This window comes from Aotus nancymaae, unplaced genomic scaffold, assembly GCF_030222135.1.
Source record: "Aotus nancymaae isolate 86718 unplaced genomic scaffold, 86718_ANA_hifiasm-v0.15.2.pri h1tg000007l, whole genome shotgun sequence".
NCBI lineage: Eukaryota > Metazoa > Chordata > Mammalia > Primates > Aotidae > Aotus > Aotus nancymaae.
In genome coordinates, this window is record NW_026988418.1 from 5,640,608 (window position 1) to 5,668,207 (window position 27,600).

Genomic DNA, 27,600 nt, shown 5'->3' on the forward strand with positions numbered 1-27,600 from the left:
GCAATCAGGCAAGAAAAAGAAATAAACGGTATTCAATTAGGAAAGGAGGAAGTCAAATTGTCTCTATTTGCAGAAGACATGATTGTGTATTTAGAAGACCCCATCGTCTCAGCCCAAAATCTCCTGAAACTCATAAGCAACTTCAGCAAAGTCTCAGGATACAAAATCAATGTGCAGAAATCACAAGCATTCCTATACACCAATAACAGACTTAAAGAGGGCCAAATCAAGAACAAACTGCCATTCACAATTGCTACAAAGAGAATAAAATACCTAGGAATACAACTAACAAAGGATGTAAAGGACCTCTTCAAGGAGAACTACAAACCACTGCTCAACGAAATAAGAGAGGACACAAACAGGTGGAAAAACATTCCATGCTCATGGTTAGGAAGAATCAATATTGTGAAAATGGCCATACTGCCAAAAGTAATTTATAGATTCAACACTATCCCCCATCAAGCTACCTATGACCCTCTTCACAGAACTGGAAAAAACCACCTTAAACTTCATATGGAAGTAAAAGAGAGCCCACATAGCCAAGACAATTCTAAGCAAAAATAACAAAGCTGGCATCATGCTACCTGACTTCAAACTATACTATAAGGCTACAGTAATCAAAACAGCATGGTACTGGTACCAAAACAGAGTTATAGACCAATGGAACAGAACAGAGGCCTCAGAGGCAATGCCACACATCTACAACCATCTGATCTTTGACAAACTGTACAAAAATAAGCAACGGGGAAAGGATTCCCTGTTTAATAAATGGTGTTGGGAAAGCTGGCTAGCTATGTGCAGAAAGCAGAAACTGGACCCCTTCCTGACACTTCACACTAAAATTAACTCCAGATGGATTAAAGACTTAAACATAAGGCCTAACACCATAAAAACCCTAGAGGAAAACCTAGGCAATACCATTCAGGACACAGGCATAGGCAAGGACTTCATGACTAAAACATCAAAAGCACTGGCATCAAAAGCCATAATAGACAAATGGGATCTAATTAAACTCCAGAGCTTCTGTATAGCAAAAGAAACAATCATCAGAGTGAACCAGCAACCAACAGAATGGGAAAAAATTTTTGCAATCTACCCATCTGACAAAGGGCTAATATCCAGTATCTATAAAGCACTATAACAGATTTACAAGAAAAAAACAAACCCATTCAAAAGTGGGCAAAGGACAGGAACAGACACTTTTCAAAAGAAGACATTTATGAGGCCAATAAACATATGAAAAAATGCTCATCATCACTGGTCATTAGAGAAATGCAAATCAAAACCACACTGAGATACCATCTCATGCCAGTTAGAATGGTGATCATTAAAAAATCTGGAGACAACAGACGCTGGAGAGGATGTGGAGAAATAGGAACACTTTTACACTGTAGGTGGGAGTGTAAATTAGTTCAACCATTGTGGAAGACAGTGTGGCGATTCCTCAAGGACCTAGAAATAGAAATTCCATTTGACCCAGCAATCCCATTACTGGGTATATATCCAAAGCATTATAAATCGTTCTATTATAAAGACACATGTACACATATGTTCACTGCAGCACTGTTTACAATAGCAAAGACCTGGAACCACCCCAAATGCCCATTGATGATAGACTGGACAGGGAAAATGTGGCACATATACACCATGGAATACTATGCAGCCATAAAAAACGATGAGTTCATGTCCTTTGTAGTGACATGGATGAATCTGGAAACCATCATTCTCAGCAAACTGACACAAGAACAGAAAAACTAACACTACATGTTCTCACTCATAGGTGGGTGCTGAACAATGAGAACACATGGACACAGGGAGGGGAGCATCACACACTGGGGTCTGTTGGGTGGGAATAGGGGAAGGACAGCAGGGGGTAGGGAGGTTGGGGAGGGATAACAGGGGGAGAAATGCTAGATATAGATGACAGGGGAATGGAGGCAGCAAACCACAATGCCATGTATGTATGTATGTAAGCAACAATCCTGCATGTTTTGCACATGTACTCCAGAACCTAAAGCGCAATAAAATAAATATATTAAAAAAAAAAAAAAAAGAAATGCTGATGAATCCAGTTCAGGTCATTTCTAGTCAGAACTGGTACCCTCTGGTATAATGCCATCAGAAGAGTTTAAGACTCCATAGTCTGTATGTCAGCAAAGCAGTCGTTAGAGGCCACACAGCAAGAGTTACCCTCAATGAAACAGCAGTGCTGAATAGAGGAAGAAAATTCTCCATTAAGTGACTGCTGTCAACCCACTCTGCTTCTAGGATCATCCCTAGATGGATAAAGATAAAGATCAATAAAAAGGGTTGGTTTGGTTTGTTTTTGTTACATCAAGGCAACTCTCAGCTATATCAACTACTGGCTATTTCATTACAAAATTCTGCCAATTAAGGATTTTTAAAATAAACAATCAAGTAGAGACAACATAACCCTGCCATGAAGCAAGTCATAATTTAGGAAATTTGTTGGGGGCTGGGAGAGGATTAAATTAATACCCCAAATGAGCCACAAACATGCAAGTCTACCAGACTCAGATCCTTTAGTTCAAGAAGAACTTCATGGATAAGGAAACCAAGGTTCAAAGGAATTACATGATTTAAGTCACTTAGGTAATACAACAGCCAAAGCAGTACTAGAATTCAGATCTCGTGAGGTAAACAAAACTGAGGCAGTCAAAATGTCAGGGTAGGAAAAAGGTTAACTGAAATGAAATTATGACCAGGAACTTGCCACGTCTAATGTGTTGTTGTGGGTGGAAGGAAAGGGAGGCTCCTTTAATCAATACTGACTTGGCAAATAAAAATAAAGCAAACTCTGAGGAGACTGGGTGAGCAAACCCTATCCACTTGGTAAATGTCCACTAATTTTACTCCTTTTAGAATAACTGGTGTTATAAGCTTTGAAATCAGACATGTCAGGATATAAACCCCAGATCTACTGCTTATCACAGTGTGATCCAAGCAAATTACTTAAAATTTTTTTAGTTGCACTTTTCCTATACATAAAATGTAATCTATACTTGATTTGGGAGGATAATATAAGATAACATATCTAAATTGACAAGTACATAATGAGCACTCAAACCACTTCCATTCCCCCTTCCCTCCATTCCTTCCTTATTAAAGACAATCTGCGTAGTCTCATCTTATAAGAAGAAATGTATAATTCACAGAGAGGAATTATTACAGCCACAATGATTATTCCTAACTTCCCAAGGTGGAAGTCTATTTTCCTTCTCTGGTAAGCTACCATGTGTGTAACAGAACACTAAGGGCATATCGTGGATTGTTTTCAGCTCTAACCATACTTGTTTCTCCCCTGGCAATCATTAGACTTGAGGAAAAAAAAGAGTATGATTAGAGAATCAGACTTCTACTGACACTCAGTCTCTATTTATTAGTCAATCCCTAAAATCATATTAAGAACAGACTTAAATTTCTGAAGAACATATCAACATTCAAAGATACACAATAATGATTAACTAGGTAAGAAAAGAGTTTAAACTGTTATTATATAAGTTTTTCTCTAGGCATATATCTAAAAATCATTTCAAGATGTAAGAAATATTTCATCAAGGTAGGATCCATATACAATTTTCAGTTTTATTCCAGAGCCTACTTAGAATTAGTAACTAGGCAAACAAAATCAACTGTTAAACAAAAAATCAAAATATCCGTTTGACAGATTTTTAAAATATGCATTGAATTTTTGTTGTTATGGTAAAACAACAAAAAAGAAAAAATGCTATGAAGATGGCTTTAATTTCAGATTTTGGGCCCCCAAAAAACTTCATGAGTAACTGTGGGACAGAGAAGGAATGTGACATTAACACTTATCAAAGACTTACTAGGTTCCAGGTCCACTTACTTCTATGTTTTTTTTTTTTTTTTTTTTTGAGGAGGGGGCGGGTGAAGTCTTGCCCTGTCACCAGGCTGGAGGGCAGCGGTGCAATCTCAGCTCATTGCAACTTCCGCCTCCCAGTTTCAAGGGATTCCCCTGCCTCAGACTCCTGAGTAGCTGGAACTACAGGTGTGTGCCACCACACCTAGCTAATTTTTTGTATTTTAGTAGAGACAGGGTTGCACCATGTTGACCAGGATGGTCTCCATCTCCTGACCTTGTGATCCTCCCGCCTTGGCCTCCCAAAGTACTGGCATTACAGGTATGAGCCACCACACCCAGCCTGCTATACATTTTTATATGTTACTTAATTCTCCAAAACAACTTACATTATTTTTTCCATTTGGTAAATAAGGAAATAGCTCCAGAAAATTTTAAGTTATAAGTAAAGTTACAATATAAGAGACGGTATGCACTATTTAAAGCTCATTTTCTTGATGATAGTCTTAAGTACCTAAAATAATGGTAAAAACTTTCCATCTTAAGTAAATAAGAACCAGCACTGTCTAGTATTTAAAAATCTTCCCTCTAGGATAAAAATCTCATTAGTGATATGGTTGGTAAGTGGACAGCCAGGCAAACTGGGGGAAAGACTTGAACTCTGCAAGACTCTATGGGGCTCTATCTACCTTAGCGTCTATGTCCATGGCACCCCTTTAGAGTTCCACAGTGTGAAGACTGCCTGGCCTGCAAGCAATGTCAGTTAAGCACCTCACCACAAACCATCAAGACCTATCTTAAGAGCAACAGATTTTTTTTTTCTTAAGTGGGATATAAGAACATTTTCTTCCTTTGCAATCTATCATTCTGAGATGAGATACTTGGCAGGAATAAGCAAAGAAAAGGAGATCATTCATGAGTATAAAAATACAAAGTACTAGTCTAGGCATTTCTTATTTGTATTTTCAGTATGATCCTCATAACGGTACTGTATACCAGAATATTTTAGCTCCATTTATGTAGATGAGAAAATAATAAGGCTAAAAGAAGTAAGTAACTTGCCCAAGGTCACATGAGCCATAACGAGGATTTAAATACAGGTATTTTCCAACATAAACCTATACTCTCTATTCTATACCACACTGTATCACAAGAAGAGTGTAGACTGCGTCTCATTCTCCTTTCAAATGCTCACAAAAACAGTTTAAATGGGCAGAAGAACAAAATAAGAGTTAAAAGCAAAACCTGCAAGGGTTGCTGGGTTTGCCCCTATGTTGCCACAATAAACTTTAATCAAGAAAATCCCCAGTCAGTCTATGAATTAAATGAGTTACAACTATAGGATTAGAGCAAAGAAACACACACACAAAAACAGATGAAAACAGGTTTTGGTAATAAATACTACATGAGCCCCAAATAACAAAGGACAGATTCTGATTCACAGTTAGCCAAACACAAGCCAGGAGACAAAAACTTACCAGAATTACAGGATACCTGTTGTGGGGGTGGGGGTGCCTGATGTGTTAACGTCTGATGCTGATGGTTCGGATGGTGCTGTATATGTTGATGTGGAGAGGGATGCTGAGGGTGAGGGGACTGGAGCTGGCTGTGTTGCTGTGCGTGTGGTGCTGGGTGCGAGGAACGCTGCGGATGCTGTGGTAAACCATGCGGTCGGTGGGGCGGATGTGGAGACGGCTGTGTGTGCATCTGGGGGTGAGACAGTGAGACTTGTGCAACCGAATTACTGCCCGTGGTGTTGAGGCCACTCCCATGACTGTTAGACAGGCTGCTTTGGTTGCTGTGTGGGTGAGTGCTCACTGTACTGCTGGGAGAGTGCTGATAGGAACATGAAGTGTGCGACTGCTGGGAAGACTCAGAAGGGATGTTCATCAAACCTAAAAACAGTCAGAGAAAGCAAGAGCATTTATGGTCAGATTTCAGTTGTATTTTATGACATACGTTTGTAAAATTATTAACATAACAAAAGCATAGGATGCCAGGAAGCAACACTGTTTCAATTTAACAAATGCTTATGGAACATCACTATACACTAGGCTCTGGGGTTATTGAGAAGATAAGTATAATTCCCCAGCCTCAAGTGGAAGAGACAGACATTTAATGAGATTATGACCAAAAACATAAGTACTAAAGCTAAAGTATACAGAGGATTATGAAAAGTTTGCTCCTTGTCTGTTCAGCTAGGAGGAGGCTCAAAATGTAGAGAAGCCTTCTGGGGGCGGGGGGCAGAGTTTTGCTCTTGTTGCCCAGGCTGGAGTGCAATGGTGCAATCTCGGCTTGCTGAAACCTTCACCTCCCGTGTTCAACCGATTCTCCTGCCTCAGCCTCCCAAACAGCTGGGATGATACGCATGTGCCACCATGCCTGGCTAATTTTGTATTTTTGGTAGAGACAGGGTTTCTCCATGTTGGTCAAACTGGTCTCGAACTCCCGACCTCAGGTGATCCGCCCACCTTAGCCTCCCAAAGTGCTGGGATTACAGGTGTGAGCCACCACACTCAGCAAGAAGCCTTTCTTTTAAAGACAGTGCCTGAATTGAGTCATAAAAGATAAGTAAATATTAGGGGAAAAGTTGTTAAGGTCACAGCCAGGATGGCTCTCTGAAGACATAAAGACCAAGGCTTTGATAGAAGAGGAGGGGAGAAATAAAAGCCCAGTGATTTCTGATCTCTTATCAATGACTACTCCAAAAACTTTAAGGCTGAAAGTGGCTAGGATTCTTAAGACTAAACAAAACAAGGCAGCCATCTCCACTATTCTTTTTCATTATTCCTATGGCATATTCTTGAGTCACATTAAAAGCTTAGGGGTTAAGAGTGTAAACTTTACAGTATCAGAAAGTAGTTATTCTCTGCATTGACATTTACACACTAACTTTGGAAAGTTATTTAACCTCTCCAAGCCACAGTTCCCTCAACTATAAACAATAGCACCTACTTCAGAGAGTCATTATGAGGATTAAATGCCATAGTGAAGGTACAAGCTGCAGGATGAACTCAATAAATGTTAGCTGCCACAATGATGATTAAGCTAAAAGTGCTTAATGTTAAAGATAATATATGTTTGGTTTGCAGGTAGTTAATCTTATTGCAACATTTGGTTCTATGTAACTAGACTATTTTCAAATCCCAAAGGGTGGCCGATGCAACGTTATGCTGAACCAAACATTAAAAAAATTACACTAAATAAAAAAACACAAGATAATATCAATCAGTAAAAGAATGAAACTTTTTAAAAAGATAAAATTATTCTCATATTTGTCATTAGTAGTAAAACTGTATTTGAGTGCATTGCAAGATAACCTTAAAAGCTACCAAGTTTTTGGTAGAAGAGTTAATAAAAGTTCTTGCCTTGGCCCTACAAAATTGTCATGTAGAAGGAATCTATAGGGTTATTACTGTAAGATCAAAGAAAGCAGTAATTTCATTATCAATTTTCAATAAAATCCTAGCATATTATAAAAGAACCAAGGTCTCATCTATATCAACATTTTAAATCTCAAATAATTTTTTAAAAAATAAAGCAAAATATCTCTCCAGAAGCCCAATATATAAAGCTGGTAGGTATAATAAAGTTTTTTTTTTTTGAAGCTGGGGAAGGAATCTCACTAGGTCTACCTCTGCATCTGCACATTTCTCCTCCTACAGTCCCTAAGATGTTTACAAAAGCCAAGGCCTCTGAAGAGAACAATGTGAAAATCACTGATCTAATCCAATCCTCTTTATTGTACAAATGGGGAAACTGAGGTCCAGAGATGAGAAGTTAACTTAGTTGGCTTTACGGTAGAACCTGGACTAGAACCCAGAATTCCTATCAATGTTTTTTTTTTTTTAAATGCATGATGGAATGGAATTATGGGCTTCAGAAATTGCCATCATTGTTATTTCAAAGCTCTTATTGTTCTGTTATGAACACCAAGATTGGATTTGCTTAGCAAAGTCTTCTATTAGTTCTTTTTACACTTTTATACATAAAAAGCTTAAGTTAAAAGCTGAGAAAACATATCAACCTTACTTTAAACTCAAATACTAACCAGAAAAAGCCACTTCACATACACATCATCAATATTCATCAATATAAACAGTATATAACATAACTGTTACTTATAACACTAGTATATAATATTAACATTAACTGACAGTAAGTATTAAAATGCAAACAGTATAAAGACAAGGATTTCTGTTTTTGTTCACTGCTGTGAACATGTAAACTTTCTGAGTTGGGGTGCTACAGTTTGAATGTATGTGTTCCTCCAAAATTCCTATGTTTTAACTTAATCCCCCAGGTGATGATGTTTGTTAAGAAGTGGGACATAGGCCAAGAGCAATGGCTCACACCTATAATCCCAGCACTTTGGGAGGCGGAGGCAGGTGCGAGGTCAGAAGTTCAAGACCAGCCCAACCAACATGGTGAAACCCCGCCCTTAATAAAAGTACAAAAAATTAGCTGGATGTGGTGGCAGGCACCTGTAACCCCAGCTACTCAGGAGGCTGAGGCAGAGAACTGCCGGAACCCAGGAGGTGGAGGTTGCAGTGAGCTGAGATCACGCTCACTCCAGCATGGGTGACACAGTGTGACTCCTTCTCAAAAAATAAAAAATAAAAAAATGGGACCTTTAGGAGGTAATTAGAGATTAGGCCTTACAAAAGGCATCAAGAGAACTAGCTAGTCACTTTTTGTCCTTCCATGTCTTCTGCTACATGAGGACACAGCATTCAGCTCCATGTGAGAATACAGCTAAAAAGCACCATTTATGAATGAACAAGCCCTCGCCAGACGCCAAATCTGCTGGTTTCTTGATCTTGACTTCCCAACCTCCTGAACTGTGAGAAATAAACTTCTGTTGTTTATAAATGACCCATTCTAAGGTATTGTAACACAGCAGCAGAAAACACAGGGTACAAAAAGTTAATGTGCCAAACAAGTAACCAGGAAATGCTTCAACAGTAGCGTTCCCAACAATTTCTGACTAGTCGTCTTTGGGGAAAAGATAATGTGACATCTTTATCCTCTGTTTAAAATTAAACCAGCAGCTAATGGTACAAGAACATATTACAGCAAGAATCTAGCATTTGGTTGAGATGTAACAGTGCATCCCAACTAAAGTCACTTTTCATATTAAAAACTGATTTAAGTATATTGTGTAACACAATGACCCAGAGTTTACCAGTAGCTGATGTATTAATTTGTAAGTGCCACACACAAAATCAAAAATTTGGTGCTACCACATTCCGAAAGCTATCTCTTTTTGCTAATACCAGTCAGAACAAAAGCAAGGGACAATCTATTCTTGTGGTGCAACATTCACCACTCAAACACTTCATATGCCAGATACTACTAATTAATAGAGTAGTCTTTCCCATACGGTATAGATGCAGTGTCAGAATTCTTTAATACAGTGCTCCTGGATGCCACTAGTAAACAAGTAAGTGGGCATGCAAGATGAAATTTATCTGCCATTTTTGGGCTATGATATAAATAAAACATAGTAAAGGCACAAAGATCAAATTATAATTATCTGATTCTTATTGTCATGATAACATTCTAAGATTACGAGTATAACAGCTGTCATGTGAAATAATTCTAAAACCTTAATAAAACTAGCCAGGCGAGGTGGCCCACGCCTGTAATCCCAACACTTTGGGAGGCCAAGGTGGGCGAATCACCTAAGGTCAGGAATTTGAGACCAGCCTGGCCAACACGGTAAAACCCTGTCTCTACTAAAAATACAAAAAACCTAGTCAGATGTGGTGGCACAAGCCTGTAATCCCAGCTACTCAGGAGGCTGAGGCTGGAGAATCTCTTGAACCTGAGAGGCAGAGGTTGCACTGAGCCGAGATCGCACCATTGCACTCCAAACTAGGTGGCTGAGTGAGACTCCATCTCAAAAAAATAAATAAATAAAACTTTGTTATAAAAAAGGTTTTAAGAAAACTCACCTTGCTGACTAAGTGACTGCTCAAAAACTGACTTGTAAAGGCTCCGAAATGAGGCACTAAGATCTTCAAAATTATATTCTGAGAAAAGTAGTTGCTTGTCTCTTTCTGGAAGGTTGTACTGTGGCTGCTGCTGAGGAGTTAATGATTGAGAGACTGATTCTGGATGGCTTGTCACCTAACATTAAAAGAAAACACAACTAATTCAGTGTCTCTATATTACAAATGGCTTATGATATAAAATATATAACTGAAAACAGTGCCAACACTGAAATTCAAAGAAAATAACTCTTCTGTCTTAGGCTTTCCCATTGTCTGTTAAAGTATAAAGAACAAAAAGCAAAACAGTTAAACTGAATCTTGAAGAACTGTAGAAATCTAACCCAACTTCCATATTTCACAGAAGGGAAAGAAAGAGTTCAAGGAAGTTAAATAACTTGCCTAAGATCATACAAATAAGTGATGAGTTAGGCCTAGAATCCTTCTAGGCTTTCTATAGAACCTTCAATCTTGATTTCTACAGAAGCAATTTTATCTCAAACTCCACTAACTATAAAGCTACTAACATTTCTTTCATTTATTCAATTAATTTTTTAGTATACAAACCCAAATACTGTGAGTACTATGAGTCAGATGTATGGCTCTGCCCAAGCAACAAGGAGTTTAAATATGCCTAACTCTTCATTTCCAGGGAAGACTTATCTTTAAAAGCAGCAAAACTAGAGACAAAATTAATAAAAGATAATCATCTGTATTTCTTAAAGACTACATACTATATGAAAGGGTGAAAAACTACCATTTGTTTAGTGTTGTGAAAAATTAAGGTATGAACATTGACGAGAAACTTATGTAGCCATTCAAAATGATGCTCATAAGGAGTCTGCAGTAACATGGAAAAAGATGAATTTTACATAGAAAATGTCTCCTCCACTGGCACCCTAATGACCTTACACATGTCCACAAAAACCATGCAGGAAAGGCTGGCTCCATGGCAGGATGACCTAAGTCTTGGTGGAACACCCTGTGATTATTCTGGAACAAGTGTTCTTATGAGGAGAAAATTCTTATTAGCCCTCATGTCTTTCAGGAGATGGCCATGGGGCAATTACACATCCACTTTTCTATCTTGCGAGAGGTTGCCAAAACACAGTTTCTCATCTACCTCCCAGGCTGAGTGAGGCATGGGACTTTCTGCCTTACTCCCTTAGGGTACAGCTGCAGGTTATAAAACTGCTTGACTGCCCTACAGAATTTGTTCGTCTATTACAGAGTGAGCTACTACTTGAGCTGTCTATCATTTGGTCCTCTGTTTTGGTACTGTCACGTGGGATGTAGGGAGTTGACATCATGCTAACCTAGTTTATACTGTCTATATAAGCAATAAAAGTATCTCAATCCATGTGGGCTCATTGCGGCCTTACAGGATCAATCTATATGGATGTGACAAACCCAACCAGCAGCTGCCACGGCACTGTTGCTTAGGGACTGCTCAACCATTTGACATCTTGTTGTTGAAAGAAAACAACAGGTCCTGGCACAGTGGCTCATGCCTATAATCCCAGCACTTTGGGAGGCTAAGAAGGGAAGATTCACCTGAGGCCAGAAGTTCGAGACCAAAATGGCCAACATGGTGAAACCCTGTCTCTACTAAAAATATAAAAACCAGACAGGTGGCTCATGCCTGTAATCCCAGCAACTTGAGAGGCTGAGGCAGGAGAATCGCCTGAACCTGGGAGGCAGAGGTTGCCGTGAGCTGAGATCGCCCCATTGCACTCCAGCCTTGGCAACAGAACGAGATTCATCTCAAAAACAAAAAAAAAGCAGTCTACAAAGTCTAGCTTTTAACAGGGCAGTTTAACCCTTTTACATTTATTGGCACAATGACCATGTTAACTCTTAACTTCTGTCACCTAGTTCTATAAATGCTTCTTTAATTTGTCCTTTTATACTATTTTTTGATACTGGACTGTGTTCTCTGCTTTCTTTTGGTCAAGATTTTTTACACTTAAATTACTCAAAAAGCAACTTAAAATTATTTTATATCTTTGCTTAGTTTGCTTCAATGTTCCAACTAGTTGTTTTATAAATTGACTTTATCATTATTCTTTAATTTGATTTACCTCTTGATGGGGTTAATTTTTTTCAGGAAAGATGTGTAAAAACAAAGGCAGGATATTCTCTAAGCTCTGCATATCAAAGAATGTCTTTCTCTTGCCTTCACATATGAATAAAAATTTAACTGAGTGTAATATTTGTTATTCCAAACCCATTCCCTCAAAACTCTTCATACAATGCTCCATTATCTTCTGGCATTTAGTAGTATCAAAGAGAAGCCTGAGACCAGGCATGGTGGCTCCTGCCTGTAATCCTAGCACTCTGGAAACCCAACAGGGCAGGAGGATTGCTTAAGCCAGGAGTTCGAGACCAGCTTGGCCAAATTAGCAAGACTCGGTCTCCAAAAAGTGAGAGAAAAAGAGAGGGGGAGGTCTGATTTGTGTTTCTTTATATATAATTTACTTATTCTGTTAGAGTATTTATATGGGTGACTACTTATGAAATTTAAAAACTTGCCATGATGTATCTAGATGCAGTAGTCCTTTGGTATCCATGAGGGATTGATTACAGGAACCTCAACCTAGTAAGATACCAAAATCTGTAGATGCTCAAAGTCCCTTATATAAAATGATGTAACATATCCTCCCATATACTTCAAATCACCTCTAGATGATTAATACCTAATATATTGTAAATAGCTGTTAAACTATACTTTTTTCTTTTTTATAAAAGGAAGGAAGGAGGGAGGGACTCACTTAATTGCCCAGGCTGAAGAGGAATGACATGATTACTCCTGGGTTCAAGTGATTCTCCCTTCTCAGCCTCCTGAGATGCATGCCACAATGTCGAGCTATTTCTTTTTTTTAAGATGGGGTCTCACTATGTTGACCAGGCCAATCTCAAATTCCTGGTCTCAAGCGATCCTCTTGCCTCAGCCTCCCAAAGTACTGGGATTACAGGTATGAACCACCTCATTCCATCCTGTATTTTTTTTATTGCTGTACTGTTATTTTTTTAAATTATTTTTTTGTTGTTCAAATATTTTCAATCCAAGGTTTGGTTAAATCTGTGGATGTGGAACCTACAGATATGGAGGGCTAACTGTATAGGTTTTTTTCCCCATTAATTTTTTCTAGAACTCAGTAACTCTTTAAATCTGCTTATTCTGAAAACTGGTTCTATACCAACTTTTTCTTCTATAGCGACAACTATAATTCTCAGTTCTCCATATTTATTGTCTTCTTTCACATACTTTTTATTCCATTTTCTTTCTTCTCCATTGTGGGATATTTTATTTTCTTTTATAGAGCAATAATAATTTTGCAGAGGCAACTTTTTCTTTTCCCACATTCAATGTGAATTTTAATTCTGCTCTCTATGTAATTAGTTTCCTTGTGTTATTTTCTCTCGGGTCCCTCCCTTTTTATCTTTGTCCTGACTAAGTTTTTTCCTATTTACTCATCCCGGAACAGGGAATGACCTGGTAAGATCACATTTACACTGACAAACAATGTGGTGTGTAGCTCTTGGGCTCTGTTATCTGCCCACTGAGGAAAACAGTTGCCAGGTAGTTTGAAAATAAATAACAGATAACCTAAGAGTCAAGTTCTTGTAATACGTAACAAATTAGTATATTCACACACAGGTCCCTTTATAGCATGGCTTTTTTTTTTCCCCTGGATCCAAACTGAAAATACAAGAGTAGTTAACAATTGAATCTCAGGCCACCCTAACCTTTGGGGTTTACAGAATTCCCTTCTCAGGTCTACAGCTGAAAACCACGTTGATACACACATTTTTTAAGCTCTTTTTCTAAGGAAGTGCAGAATATCGCCAACTATCGCTCTACTTGACTAAAGTGCATTTTTTTTCCTGTTCCAATTGCTTCTCTCTTGGACACAGAACAGAGAGAATAAAGTAGACCAAAATCTGTTAACACTGCACGACCATTTTTAAAAAATCTAATATGGTACCAAATTAAAACACTATTGAGCTACAATCTCCTCTAATTTAGTTTGATCTTAGCGAGTTAATAAATTGATTAGTGAGAAAAACGTATCTTATTTTTTTATTTGCATTTCAATTATGTTTGGCTTAGTTTTAAGTACTAAATGAATAACTAAAAACATGTTAACTTCATCAAGACTTACCGGTGTATAACTATGCACACTTCCAACACTGTTTAAATTAACAGATGCCAAACTCTGGTCTGAGAGACTGTTGTTAAGGCTACTGCGGGGACTATCACTACCATCCTGATCATTGTTATACAATGTTACCTAAAATGAAAAAAGAAAAAACCACAACTGAATATAAGGAATACTTGTTAGGCAACTCTGTAAAAATACAACTCAGCAGGCATATGACAAGAAGAAAATGTCAGTGGCTTTTCCCTAGATGCTTACCCCAATTCCATGCCTCATATGGCTAACTTCATGTTTATCATAAAATAATTTTCTCAACACTCAAACTAAAGAACATGTCTTTTATAGGCACATAAATTTATAGCAGAATTTACCAGGCATAATTATCAGGTATAATTAGCCCATAAACATTTAATAAGAAAAGAATATAATAGATTTTTACTCTATTAAATATTTCTATAATGCACAAATTTTTGCTCAGGCTTTAAGCAAAATTACTGTTCTATCAGAATCTTAGAAATCAAAAAGAAGCACATATTAAAAAAATTTGTTTTAAAAAAATCACAGGCATCACAGAATTTTTAATACTGAAAGTTGGACACTTCACTGTTCAGCACATTGATAAAATCATAAACATATGATCCAACTTTTTAAAAAACTGTCAAACTGTTAATAGTTATCTGGAAGGGGCTGAGGACTCCTGAAGACTTTTACATTTGTGTATATTTTTACAGTGCTTGAGTTTGTCTATAATAAGCATTAGATAGACATAATTTTTAATTCGAAACAAAAGAAAAGGTATTTTTAGAATAGAAAACTAGCCTAACTATTCTTCAAAGTTTTGTTCAGATTCTACTGCCAACTTTATACCCACCTATTTCCAGGAGAATAATTAATACATTTGGTTTTATGGTCTTATTTGTAGCATACTTTCATCTACCACTAGATTTACCTCGCGATCCCAACAAGTAATCACAAACCATAGTGTTTTTTGCTCAGTGTAGAGTTAATAAGCATTTGCTGAATTCAGTAACCAGCTGACCATCCTTCTGTCTGTGCTGAAAATGGGGTCAGGCTCAATGCTCACTGACAATTGTTAAGAGGCCCAATAAGTGGAAAACTAGGCACAAATGCCTCTTTGCTTCAGGCAAACCTAAATTGTTCTGCAATGACACCAGTTAGGAACAGTTAATTGTCTAGGAAACACATAAGGGAAAAGAATATAAGAAAAAATAAGAGTGAATAAAATTAAAACTCTGGCCAAGATTTTTCTGGTAAATATTTCCCATGTAAATTTCACTGCACTCAGGAATAATTAAAAAGCTATACAACAGGCTGGGCACAGTGGCTCACGCCTGTAATACCAGCACTTTGGGAAGCTGAGGCAGGCGGTTCACAAGGTCAAGAGATCTAGACCATCCTGGCCAACATGGTGAAACCCCATTTCTACTAAAAATACAAAAATTAGCTGGGCATGGTGGCGCACGCCTGTAGTCCCAGCTACTCTTGGAGGCTGAGACAGGAGAACTGCTTGAACCCAGGAGGCGGAGGTTGCAGTGAGCCGAGATCAAGCCACTGCACTCCAGCCTGGCGCCTGGCAACAGAGCAAGACTGTCTCAAAAAAAAAAAAAAAAAAAAAAAGCTATACAACAATATCAACAAATTATAAGCATCCCATTGTCATTTACTTGGCTGCTCATTCTCTCTTGTCCATGCTCAGTTGCTTATCTCTCATGCCAGAAATATCCTCCATCATCTTAGACAACTCCTTAGTTTATTCATGAGGATAAAAATTTTATTAAATATATATAATGTAAGTAAGGTGTACAAATTACAAAATCAGCATATCCATGTATGTTCACTACCCAGTTGTAGAGAACAGGAGTTCTCAAACATTAGTCTCAGATCCCTTTTCTGTCTGGCTTAATAGAAAACAGCTAGATTTTCATATCTACATCTGCATTCAATCTGTTGCAATATGTTATTTGGGTAGAAGTATAGAAAGAAAACGTGGTGAAAGATTATTTTAAAAGGCTTTTCAGATCTTCTTTGATACTACATGGAAACATGACATGTAGCAATTTTTTAAATATTAGTTACAGTGTGGAATCTGAAACCATATCAACAAATCTTTGATACTGTTTTGTTTAAATCCACTATTCTACCTTGTACTTCAAATGAATCATTTATCCATGCATGATTTTATAACATTATGCATTGGCCATTTAGGAAATATTGATTCACTAAGTTATGCAGACCTTCCAAATGTTGATATATTTTATCATACAACAAAAATATTATACTTACATCACCACTAATCTTACTAGAAAAATCATTTCTTCTAGGAAGTGGCTGGATGCAGTGGCTCACACCTAGAATCACAGCCCTTTAGGAAGGCTGCTTCAGGCCAAGAGTTTAAAACCAGACTGGGCAACATATAGCAATACCCCATCTCTACAAATGACTTAAAAAATTACGTGGCATGTACCCTGTAGTCCTAGCCACTTGGGAGGCTAAGGTGGGAGGATCACTTGAGCCCACGAGGTCAAGACTGCAGTGAACTATGATTGTGCCACTGAACTCCAGCCTAGGCAACAGAGCAAGATTCTTTGTCTCAGAAAAGGAAAAAAAAAAAAGAAGAAGAAGACTAAGAAGCTATCAGACTCTAATGGATAAAGTTTTCCAAAATTCTGTTTTTTATTTTTGCTTAAAAGCTAAAATTTTATCACTAGCAACAAATACTATCAGTTCTTTTCCTTGAAGTGACAGAGGGACTTCATTCATTTTCAAGAAAACGGCGGCCAAATACCTAAATAATCATTGTCACCTGTTCTTTTAAGAACAGCAATCCATGAACAAAGTATTCCGTGTGCCTTGAACTCAGTCACACAAATGCTTTTCCTTGAAGCAAACAGTTTACTTGGGTTTGTAGCTAGAAGTGCTGTATACATATTCCACATTTCATCATACACAATATTAAAAAGACATATATTCAAAGGTCATGACTTAATAAAACTTTTCTCGCTTCACCAAGGATATTCTTAAAACTAGCATTAAAAATAAAACTGAACTGAGGGTATGTATGTGAGTAAATAATATAATGACTACTAGTGCAGTTAAGTGTCACTGCCTTGATTTGTGCTAAGTTACAGGAAGGTTTACACATCATTGCTTCTGCTGCACCTGATGAATATGCAAATATAGGTCAAGCGTGGTGGCTCACACCTGTAATCTCTACACTGTGGGAGGCTGAGGCAGGTGGATCACAAGGTCAAGAGATTGAGACCATCCTGACCAACATGATGAAACCCCATCTCTACTAAAAATACAAAAATTAGCTAGGTGTGGTGGTGTGCGCCTGTAGTCCCAGCTACTCAGGAGGCTGAGGCAGGAGAATCACTTTAACGTGGGAGGCAGAAGTCGCAGTGAGATGAGATCATACCACTGCACTCCAGCCTGGTGAGACTCTGTCTCAAAAAATAAATAAATAAATAAAAGCAAATATAAAGAAAGAGACAACACATATTATCATGAATAAGAGTTTTGACCTCAGTTACCTAGGTATCCAGAGACCACACTTTGAGAACCACTGATAAACTGTATTACCAGCACTCTAGAAGCTCATGTACTCTCCCAGTCATCATGCATTCCAGTCATTATCCCTCTCATATCTCCCCAGTTAACCAATTCTATCGCTATTAAATGGGTTTCCTATTTTTTTTTTTTTGAGACGGAGTTTCGCTCTTGTTACCCAGGCTGGAGTACAATGGCGCGATCTCGGCTCACTGCAACCTCTGCCTCCTCGGTTCAGGCAATTCTCCTGCCTCAGCCTCCCGAGTAGCTGTGACTACAGGCATGCGTCACCATGCCCAGCTAATTTTTGTATTTTTAGTACAGACGGGGTTTCACCATGTTGACCAGGATGGTCTTGATCTCTTGACCTAGTGATCCACCCACCTCGGCCTCCCAAAGCGCTGGGATTATAGGTATGAGCCACTGCGCCCGGCCCTATTTTTGAATTAAATATAAATGGAGTCATATAGGATATATCCTTTTTAAAAGGCTTTGTTTTCTATTACATTAATAACTACTCTTAATCTTTCCTTCTTTCCTTTTCAAAATTCCTTATTTTTTGTGCAAGAGCTTTATTGTTTTATCATTTATATATTTGGAAGTATAAATCCCCCATGTTTTGTCTTTTTCTTCAATATTTTCTTTTTTTTTTTTTTTGAGACTTGAGTCTCACTCTGTCGCCCAGGCTTCAGTGCAGCGGCATAATCTTGGCTCACTGCAACCTCTGCCTCTCGGGTTCAAGCGATTCTCCTGGCTCACCCTCCTGAGTAGCTGGGATCACAGGTGCCCACCAACACGCCTGGCCAATTTTTGTATTTTAAGTAGTGACCGAGTTTCACCATGTTGGTCAAGCTAGTCTTGAACTCCTAACCTTGTGATCCACCCGCTTCAGCCTCCCAAAGGGTTGGGATTACAGGCGTGAGCCACCGCGCCTAGCCTTCAATATTTTCTTTAGCTACCGTTGGTCATTTGATGTCTCATTTTTGCTGAACTATCAGCTTATTTTCTACTCACTGCCTCTCTTTCCACAAAGAACATTTGGACTGGAATCACATTAAATCTGTGTACAACTTTGGAAAAACTGACTTCTTTTACAATAGTCTTCTGCATGAAAATTGTATCTATGTCTTCATTTTCAACAATTTTTTATAGTGTTCTGTGTAGGGTTCATCTTTCATTTAAGCCAAGGTATTTGATGTTTCTGAATACTAACATAAGTGTTATCTTTTAAATTTTGTTTTCAAACTATCTGTGCCTAGTATGCAGAAATAAAATTGATTTCTGAAATTAAACATTAACCTTCTATCAAGAAACTTCACTAAATTCACTTTTTAATTCTAAGGCTTTAAGCTGTAGATTCTTTTCAACTTTCTGTGATCATCTGAGGCAACTTTATTTCTGTCTTTCTAAACTTTACGCTTTGTATTTCTTTTTTGTAACTTCTAACTGGCAAGGACTTCCAACACAATGTCGAATAAAAGTGCTGACAGCAAACATCTTTCTCTTCTATACCTCAAAGAGAAAGTTTTCAGTATTTCACCATTTAATATAGCATTTGCTATAGGCTTCTTTGTAGGTTTATCACACTGAGAAAATTTCCATATTTACAGCTTTCTAAGGTTTTATTAAGTCATGACCTCTGAGTATGCCTTTGTAATATTCTGCATGATAAAATGTAGAGTATACATGGAGCACTTCTATCAGAAGAACAACAGCAACAGATTTCCTAGTGCTAGACCTAACTTGCATTTCCAGAATACAACTGTGTTCGTGATGTTATCTTTTTTATGTATTGCTGGATTAAATTTGACAAGATTTTGTTTAAGATTTTAATACCTATGCTCATGAGACTGACTCAAAATTTCCTTTCTTGTACAGTTTTTGTCAGGTTTTGCTGTTTAGGCTATGATGGTTTCAAAATATAAATTGGGACATGTTATCTCTTTTTAAAAATTTTCTTGAAGTGTTTATGTAAGATGAATGCTATTTTTTCATTAAATATTTGTAAGACTTCCTTGAAGCTTGCTGGGCCTGAAGTCTTCTATAAAGAAATATTTTAAATTTAATATTAATTACATATTTTTAATTAAAGTATTTTTAATTACGGACCTCCTTGAGGTCCAATCTCTTATATATATTTATTAACATTTTCTATTTACTCTTGTGCCAGTTTAAGTCATTTTTAAAGATTTTGTCTATTTCATCTAAAATTTCAACTTTATTTGCATAAGATTTCATATCTATCCTTCCATTATCTTTTTAATTCTGTAGAATACATACAGTTCCTTTTTTATCTTTTTTTATTATTTTTAATTTTTTTTTTGAGACAGTTTCACTCTTGTTGCCCAGGCTGGAATGCAATGGCACAATCTCTGCTCACTACAACCTCCGCCTCCCAGGTTCAAGCAATTCTCCTGCCTCAGTCTCCAGAGTAGCTGGGATTACAGGCATGCACCACCACATCTGGCTAATTTTGTATTTTTAGTAGAGATGGGGTTTCTCCATGTTGGTCAGGCTGCTCTTGAACTCCCAACCTTAGGTGATCCACCCACCTCAGCCTACCAAAGTGTTGGGATTACAGGCATGAGCCACCGTGCCTGGCCAGCTCCTTCTTTTCATCCCAGATATCAGCAAATTGTATTTCTTTCTTCTTCAACTTTAATAGTGCCTTATCAATTCTACTAGCTTGAAGCGAGACTATACTACATCATGTGTAAGACCCTTACTACTGTACACTCCCTTGTTTTCTCCCTATGATAGAAATCCACAATACATTTTTGTTATTTTTTTCTGCTTTAAATAATCAATTACCATTTCAAGAGATTTAAATGAGAAAAAAAAAAGGGGCTTTACATTTACCCACTTAGTTACCATTTCTGGTATTCTTTATTCCTTTGCATACGGATTGCCATCAGCAGCTTATATGTTTGTTAGTTTGCTTGAAACTGTCTGTCCCCATAGCTCACTAATGTTCTTTACTTTTTTACAGTCTTTTTGTTATTTCATTTTGGATAGCTTTTTATTGCTGTATCTCCAAATTTACTAATCTTTCTGTCTAGTCTGTTATTAATCCCATCTAGTATATTTTCTAACTCAGACATTGCAGTTTTTATCTCTAGGAGTTTGCTTTGGGTTTATATTCCATGTGTCTACACAGATTGTTCAATGTGTCTTTTAGTTTCTCCATGAAATATAGTTGTAACTGTTTTAATGCCCTTTTCTAAGCTAATTTTATCATCTGTATCATTTCTGGGTCAGTTGTGACTTTTTCCTCAGTATGGGTTGTTTTTTACTACTTCTCTGGCCTACCTCGTAATTATTTATTGGATGCCAGATGTGACTTTTACCTTGTTTCATGCTGGTTGTTTTTGCATTTTTACGCTTTATTCTGGAACACAGCTAAATAAAACTTGACAACAGAAAGGATATAATGATGTATGCTACATCACAGATGAACCTTGAAAACACTCTTATTTAAATAAGTCAAACATAAAAGGTCACATACTACAATTCCATTTATTTGAAATATCCATAACAGGCAAATCCACAGAGCTAAAAAGTAGTATACAGGGATTAGAGTGACTGCTAAGACATGTGGGGTTTTCTTTCTGAGGTGATGAAAATGTTCTGGAAATAGACAGTGACAATGGTTATACAATCTTGTGAATATACTAGAAATCACTGAATTGCAAACTTTGAAAGGGTGAATTTTATGAAATATGAATTACATATCAAAAAAACTAAAATAAAAAAATTAAGTTCTGATTACTGAATAACCGTTTGATCCTTTTTGGTTTTGCTTTTAAGATGTGTAGGTAAGACTAGAGCAGCATTTTTGTCCAAGACTAACTTTTTTGCTCCTGTTACTAAGGCAATAAAAGCCTTCTGAGAACTTCACCCAATACTCTGTAAATTAAGTGTTCCACTCTCATGGGAACAGGATCTACACTTGGTTCTACGAGTCTCAATGACTGTCTACACTATTCTGGGTGGTTCTTTCCATAGCCAAGGGTAGCCTCCTCATTCATGCACTGATCAATAACCCTAAACCAGCTAAAGATTCAAGAAGCACCCTCTGTACAACTCTGAAATTCTGCCCTTGTTCAGCTCCCTTCTCTCTGGTATTCTGCCCTGTGAACTCTAGACAACCTGGATTCCATTATCTCCCAACTCTACCTCCTCAACTCAGGAAGACCTCTATGCTCCTGCATTGTGCCCTGGAAACTTTGTCTAGGAAGTAAGTTGGGACAATTTTAGGGTTCACCTTGTTTGTTCACCATTTCTTAGGGATCACTGTCCTTTGTTTCTTGAGGTCCAATCTCTTGAAAATTATTATTTTGTGTATTTTTTCAGTTGTTTCAGGTAGCTGAGTATATCTAGACTCTATTATTCCACTTTGGCTGGAGGCAAGCAAAAGTCCCTACTGACTTTATTAATCTCTATTAAAAAACCATCTTCTCATTTGTTGACTTTGCTATTTAATATGTGCTTTCTATTTCGTGGACTTCTCTCATTTTTATTACATTCTTCTTTGAATTTGTTTTGCTCTCCTTTCTCTAAATGCCTAAATCATTAATATTTGTTCCAGTCTAATACATGTAATTAAGGCTATTTTAACTGTATTACACAGGCTTTGATAGGTCACATCTTTCATCACTTCAAATAATTTTCTAATTTTTATCATGATTCTTCTTTGATCCATAGGTTATTAGGAATTATATTGCTTAACTTGCACATTTTGAGGAAATTTTCTGATTATCTTTTTATTATTTCTACCTTAATTCCAATCAGTTGGAAAATATATTCTGTAAGATGTCAGTCTTCCAAAATTTGTTGAAATGTCCTTTATGACCTAGCATAGATCAGTATCACATGATTAAATTTGATAATTATTCCATGTGCACTTAAAAACTGGATATTTTGCACCCATTGGGCAGAGTATTCTGTATATGTTAATTGTGTCAGATTTCCTAATCACATGGTTCAAATATTCTGGATTTTTTTTTTTTTTTTTGAGACAAGAGTCTTGCTCTGTCACCCAGGCTGGTATACTAATCTTTGTATTATTAGTAGAGATAGAGTTTTGCCATGTTGGCCAGGCTGGTCTCAAATACTGACTGCAGGTGATCTGCCCACCTCTGCCTCCCAAAGTGCTGGTATTTAAGGGGTAAGCCACAGCACCCAGCCCAAATATTCTCTATCTTTAAATGAGGTTGTTTTGGTTTGGTCTGCTTGTACTATGAATTACAGAAAGACATGCTTAAGTCGATCTTCTTTATTCCTTTTTCTTCTCTTCTTGCACACTAAAAACAACCTTGTTTGACCTTTTCCCCATGTCCCATTTACCTCTTAAGTTTTTCTGAATTTTCCATCCTTTTTTTCTTTCTGTGCTTCCATCTGCAAATTTTCTACTGACCTATCTTCCAGTTCATTAGATTTCTCTGCTGATATGTCTGATCTGCTATTAAACTCATCTGCTGAATTCTTAATTTCAGTTACTGTATTTTTTTAGTTCTACAGTTTCCTCTTGATTCTTCCATAAATTCTAATTCTCTGGTAAATTTTCTATAACTCATCTATTTTCTTTACCATATCAGTTATAGTTACTTTGCAATCAATATTCAAATCACATGTTTATATTGACTACCTCCCCGCCCCCGCAACTTCATATTTAGTTATTTTGAAGTATCTCCTAGCATGCCTGGAAATTCTGAACTGAAAGCGACATCTTATACTTACGGAAAATTACAAAAGCTCTGGAGGATGTTACCTTCCTCCAAAGAGAATTCACTTTTCTTTTTGTAAAAAGAATATGAGCATACCACTCTAGTGCTGAGGTTGACCTATTTTGGTTTGCTCTTACTCACACAACAAAATTTTTCTCAGATATCAACTTGAAAGCCTAGGGTGTTTACCATGGCTCTCTCCTCCTTTGAAGAACACAAACTACAATATTTGTTCTTCCTATTCTGTGAGACTGTTGAATTTTGGCTAGCAAAAAACTACTTTGTGTCTGAGCCCTAGCAAACACAATTAGGAGTTAGCAAATACCTTAAGTGGATACTGCTTATAAAAAGTTGAATTTGGCCAGGCGTGATGGTTCACACCTGCAATCCCAACAGTTTGGGAGGCCAAAGCAGGCAAATCACCTGAGGTCAGGAGTTTGAGACCAGCCTAGCCAACATGGTAAAGCTCTGTCTCTAATAAAAATACAAAAATTAGGCAGCGCACGGTGGCTCATGCCTGTAATCCCAGCACTTTGGGAGGCCGAGGTGGGCGGATCACAAGGTCAAAAGATCGAGACCATCCTGGCTAACATGGTGAAACCTCATCTCTACTAAGAATACAAAAATTAGCCACGCCGTGATGGCACACTTCTGTGGTCCAGCTACTCGGGAGGCTGAGGCAGGAGAATCACTTGAACCCAGGAGGCAGAGGTTGCAGTGATCCAAGATTGCGCCGCTTCCCTCAGCCTGGCAACAGAGCGAGACTCTGTCTCAAACAAAACAAAACAAAACAAAACAATACAAAAATTAGCCAGGCACAGTGGCAGCCACCTGTAATACCAGCTACTTGGGAGGCTGAGGCAGGAGAACTGTTTGAACCCAGGGGGCAGAGGTTGCAGTGAGCCAAGATCATGCCACTGCACTCCAACCTGGGTGACAGAGTGAGGGCCTGCCTCAAAAAAAAAAAAAAAGGTTTAACTCACCCCTGAGACTTGGGTCTGCAAGTCGTGGCCGTTTGGTAACCCCAAGCTCCAACTTTTGTCTTCCTAGTTGAATGACTGCTCTAGGCTACTGCTCTCTGTGTAGCCTCTATGTCATGCACCAGGAATCAGGAAATATACCAAAGGAAAATTTACAGAACTTATCTCAATGTGTTTACCTCTTCTCTGGGATCCTGAACCCTAAAGTCCTTGCTGTCTTAGTTTCTAATACCCCTTTCTTCTTTTTTTTAATCAAGGAGGTGGAAGGGGAGAGGTGTGTGGCTATGTATATCTGGTATTTTACACAGATAGGCAGAAAGGTTAATCTAATACTAGTATTCTGTCAAATCTGGATGCAGAAATCCAAAACCTTCAGCTCCTTTGACATCCACATTATTTGGTCATAGGTCATAAAGTCCCAGCATTACTACTTCTTAATTGTTTCCTAATAACCACAACTATCATCTATGTTTAGGTCCTCATCATCACTCAGACTACTGCACAGAGCAGTATTAGGTATCTCTGATTCTAACTCACCCACTTCACCAGAAATTCTCATCTAGCTGGTCACCATTAGAGATCATTTTTTAAAATACATGTTTCTGGGCCCCACTCATAATGATAGAATAACTGATTTGGTAGGACTGCAATGGAATCCTGGGATTACCACCACTACCACCACCACCAATTCCCCCACCCCTTCCGCCATAAACCCTCTAAGTGCACTATGATGTAATTTATTCCAGAGACTGCCATGTGAGAAGAATCATTCCTTTATGCCTAGGTTGCCAGTTTCCTTTCTGAATTGGAAATCTTGACTATGTCAGTCTGATTATAATCTGTCTTCTGTTTATCTACTATCTTTCTACAAGTAAAAGGATCCTATGAGTGCCATATTAGTGCAATGATACATGTGTATGTGTTCATATTTACGTGTGTGCGTAAAGTGGGAGAATAAAAGTTAGAGAGAGGGAGAGAGAAAAAGAGGGTGAAATGCAAAGAGAGAAAATGAAAACAAGACTGAAAGACAATCTGAGCATAAGTATGAGAGATGCATGGCTCTGAAGTACTCATGGTCTAGTAGAGAAGAAAACAGATGCACAAAACTGAATTCATAAACCTCCCAGAGCCTTTCCTGGGTTTTGAGATATAAGATTAAGAAACTGTCTTACAAAGAAGAGACATTTGTATTGCACTAGGTATATAATGACCCATCACAAAGTTGTGACCCAGTCATCGAAATGTAACAAACTACCATACACTGTTTCTGGCTATGTTCCTAGACTTGAATATCATGAAAATAGGCAGACTACCATCGCAGTGAACTCTATGATGCTGTCCACTTATTTATTTTACTGGATTCTGCTAACTCCCCAAAATTTGACAGTCTTTTTTTCAACCACTTATTTGGAGAGGTAATTAATAATTTTGAAACAAACTGATTCAATAAAATGCTGGCTCACAAATTCTATCGAGGGGAACTGTGAGAGCTAAGAATTTTTAAATGAGTACAGAACTTCTCAATAAGCACCTTCCAATTTACCCTAAGAGATATTTTGTTCTAATTTGTGCATATCTCAAAAAATTCTGAATTTAGCCTTCAAGCTACCATGTATAGGGTAGACAAATTTATATAATCTTTAAACTCAATTATATAGAATTCTACCATTATTACAAAAGCAAATTAAATGTACTACTCAATGACATTTCAATAATGTTTAAAAAAATGAAATTACTTTGTTAGTCACAGTGTTGATTGCCAGAGTTGGAGAGGCACTTCCCGAAATAATACACTCCATTCCCAAAGAATCTGAATCTATGCTATATGGAGTTGAGGCCTAAAATACAAGAACAAAATAAATAATTATTAGCTCATATATCCAGCAACTTTAACACAGTTTGAAGTGATCTCATCAAATTATCAAACATTCAGTTTTGTGCTTTGTTTCTGAAAACAAATTTAAATCACTAGTGAAATCTCTTCTACTATATTTTAGTATGCTACTAACCTAATATTACAAAGTCCTTTGGCATGGCTACTCTCTAACAACTCTCTTAACTGATTGCGGGATAGGATGGCAAAAATAAACTTCTGTAGTGAAAACTGCTAATGATCCCCTAATATCCATTCTCCCCTCATACCTTTCAGTAATAGATCTTTACAGTATCTACTCATGTCTGTACAGCTACAGACTACCCTTCCAGATACATGAGCAGCTAGTTGTGGCCATGTGACTAAGGTGTGACCAATGGGATGTGAGTAGGAGTGATGTGTATCACTTCTCGGTCATGTCTTTGAAAGAAACTTGCTTGCCCACCATTCATTCTTTCTCTCTTATTGAAGGCTGTGAGACAGATATGGCGGTGGTGATCTTGCTTAACCACAAATAGCTGAGGGTAATACCCTGGGAAAATACTGGAAAAACAAGATTAGAAGGAACCTCGACATCTGAATGACCTTGTCGAACAGAACCATTTATATCTCTGACCCACCCATTAGCTTGGTCTTCTACCTGAGAGAGAAAGAAATCTCTCTGGTTTAAGCCAGTTGAGATTTTTTTAAATTTTTATTTATTTTTATTGATACATATTAGATGTACATATTTTGGGGATACATGTGATAATTTAATATAGTCATATAATCAAATCAGAAAAATTTGGGATATCCCCAAACTTTATCTTTTGTTTATATTGGGAATGTTCAAATTACTCTCTTCTAAGCTATTCTGAAATATAGAATCAATTAATGTTAACTATAGCCACCCTATGGATTTATCAGATATACGGTCTTATTTCTTCTTCTTCTTCTTTTTTTCAAGATGGAGTCTTGCTCTGTCCCCCAGACTGGAGTGCAGTGGTGCAGTCTTGGCTCACTGCAACCTCCATGTCCCATGCTCAAGCAATTCTCCTGCCTCTGCCTCCCGAGTAGCTGGGACTACAGGCGTGTGTCACCACACCTGGCTAATTTTTGTATTTTTAGTAGAGATGGGGTTTCACCATGTTGGCCAGGCTGGTCTCAAACTCCTGACCTAAAGGACTCGGCCTCCAAAAGTGCTAGGATTACAGGTGTGAGTCATCAGGCCCAGCCAGGTCTTATTTCTTCTATCTAAGTGTATATTTATATCATTAATCAACCTTTCTTCACGTCCCTTCCCCCTACCCTTCCTGGCCTCTGGTAATCAGCAATCTCCTTTCTATCTTCATGAAATCCACTTTTTTAGCTACCATATATGAGTGAGAATATGCAATATTTGTCTATGTGTGTACATCCACTATAGTTTTATTTTTCTTCGTCTTCTAGAGCAACTGAACAATCTCTTAAAT

The 27,600-nt window shown here is 37.6% G+C and overlaps 1 protein-coding gene across 5 annotated transcripts in view; it reads right to left on the reverse strand.

Annotated features, from left to right (window-relative positions):
* The window catches only part of FOXJ3 (forkhead box J3), a 176,282-nt gene that overhangs the window by 17,365 nt on the left and 131,317 nt on the right, over positions 1-27,600 (reverse strand). For 4 of the 5 annotated variants that reach the window (XM_012434696.2, XM_012434693.2, XM_064372241.1 and 1 more), the window contains 4 exons: positions 26,013-26,114; positions 14,004-14,132; positions 9,802-9,976; positions 5,323-5,739 (listed from right to left, as the gene is read on the reverse strand). In XM_012434696.2, the coding sequence (XP_012290119.2) occupies positions 5,323-5,739; positions 9,802-9,976; positions 14,004-14,132; positions 26,013-26,114 (823 nt within the window). The remainder of the gene's footprint in view (positions 1-5,322; positions 5,740-9,801; positions 9,977-14,003; positions 14,133-26,012; positions 26,115-27,600) is intronic. The other variant, XM_012434699.2, reaches the window with a different exon arrangement.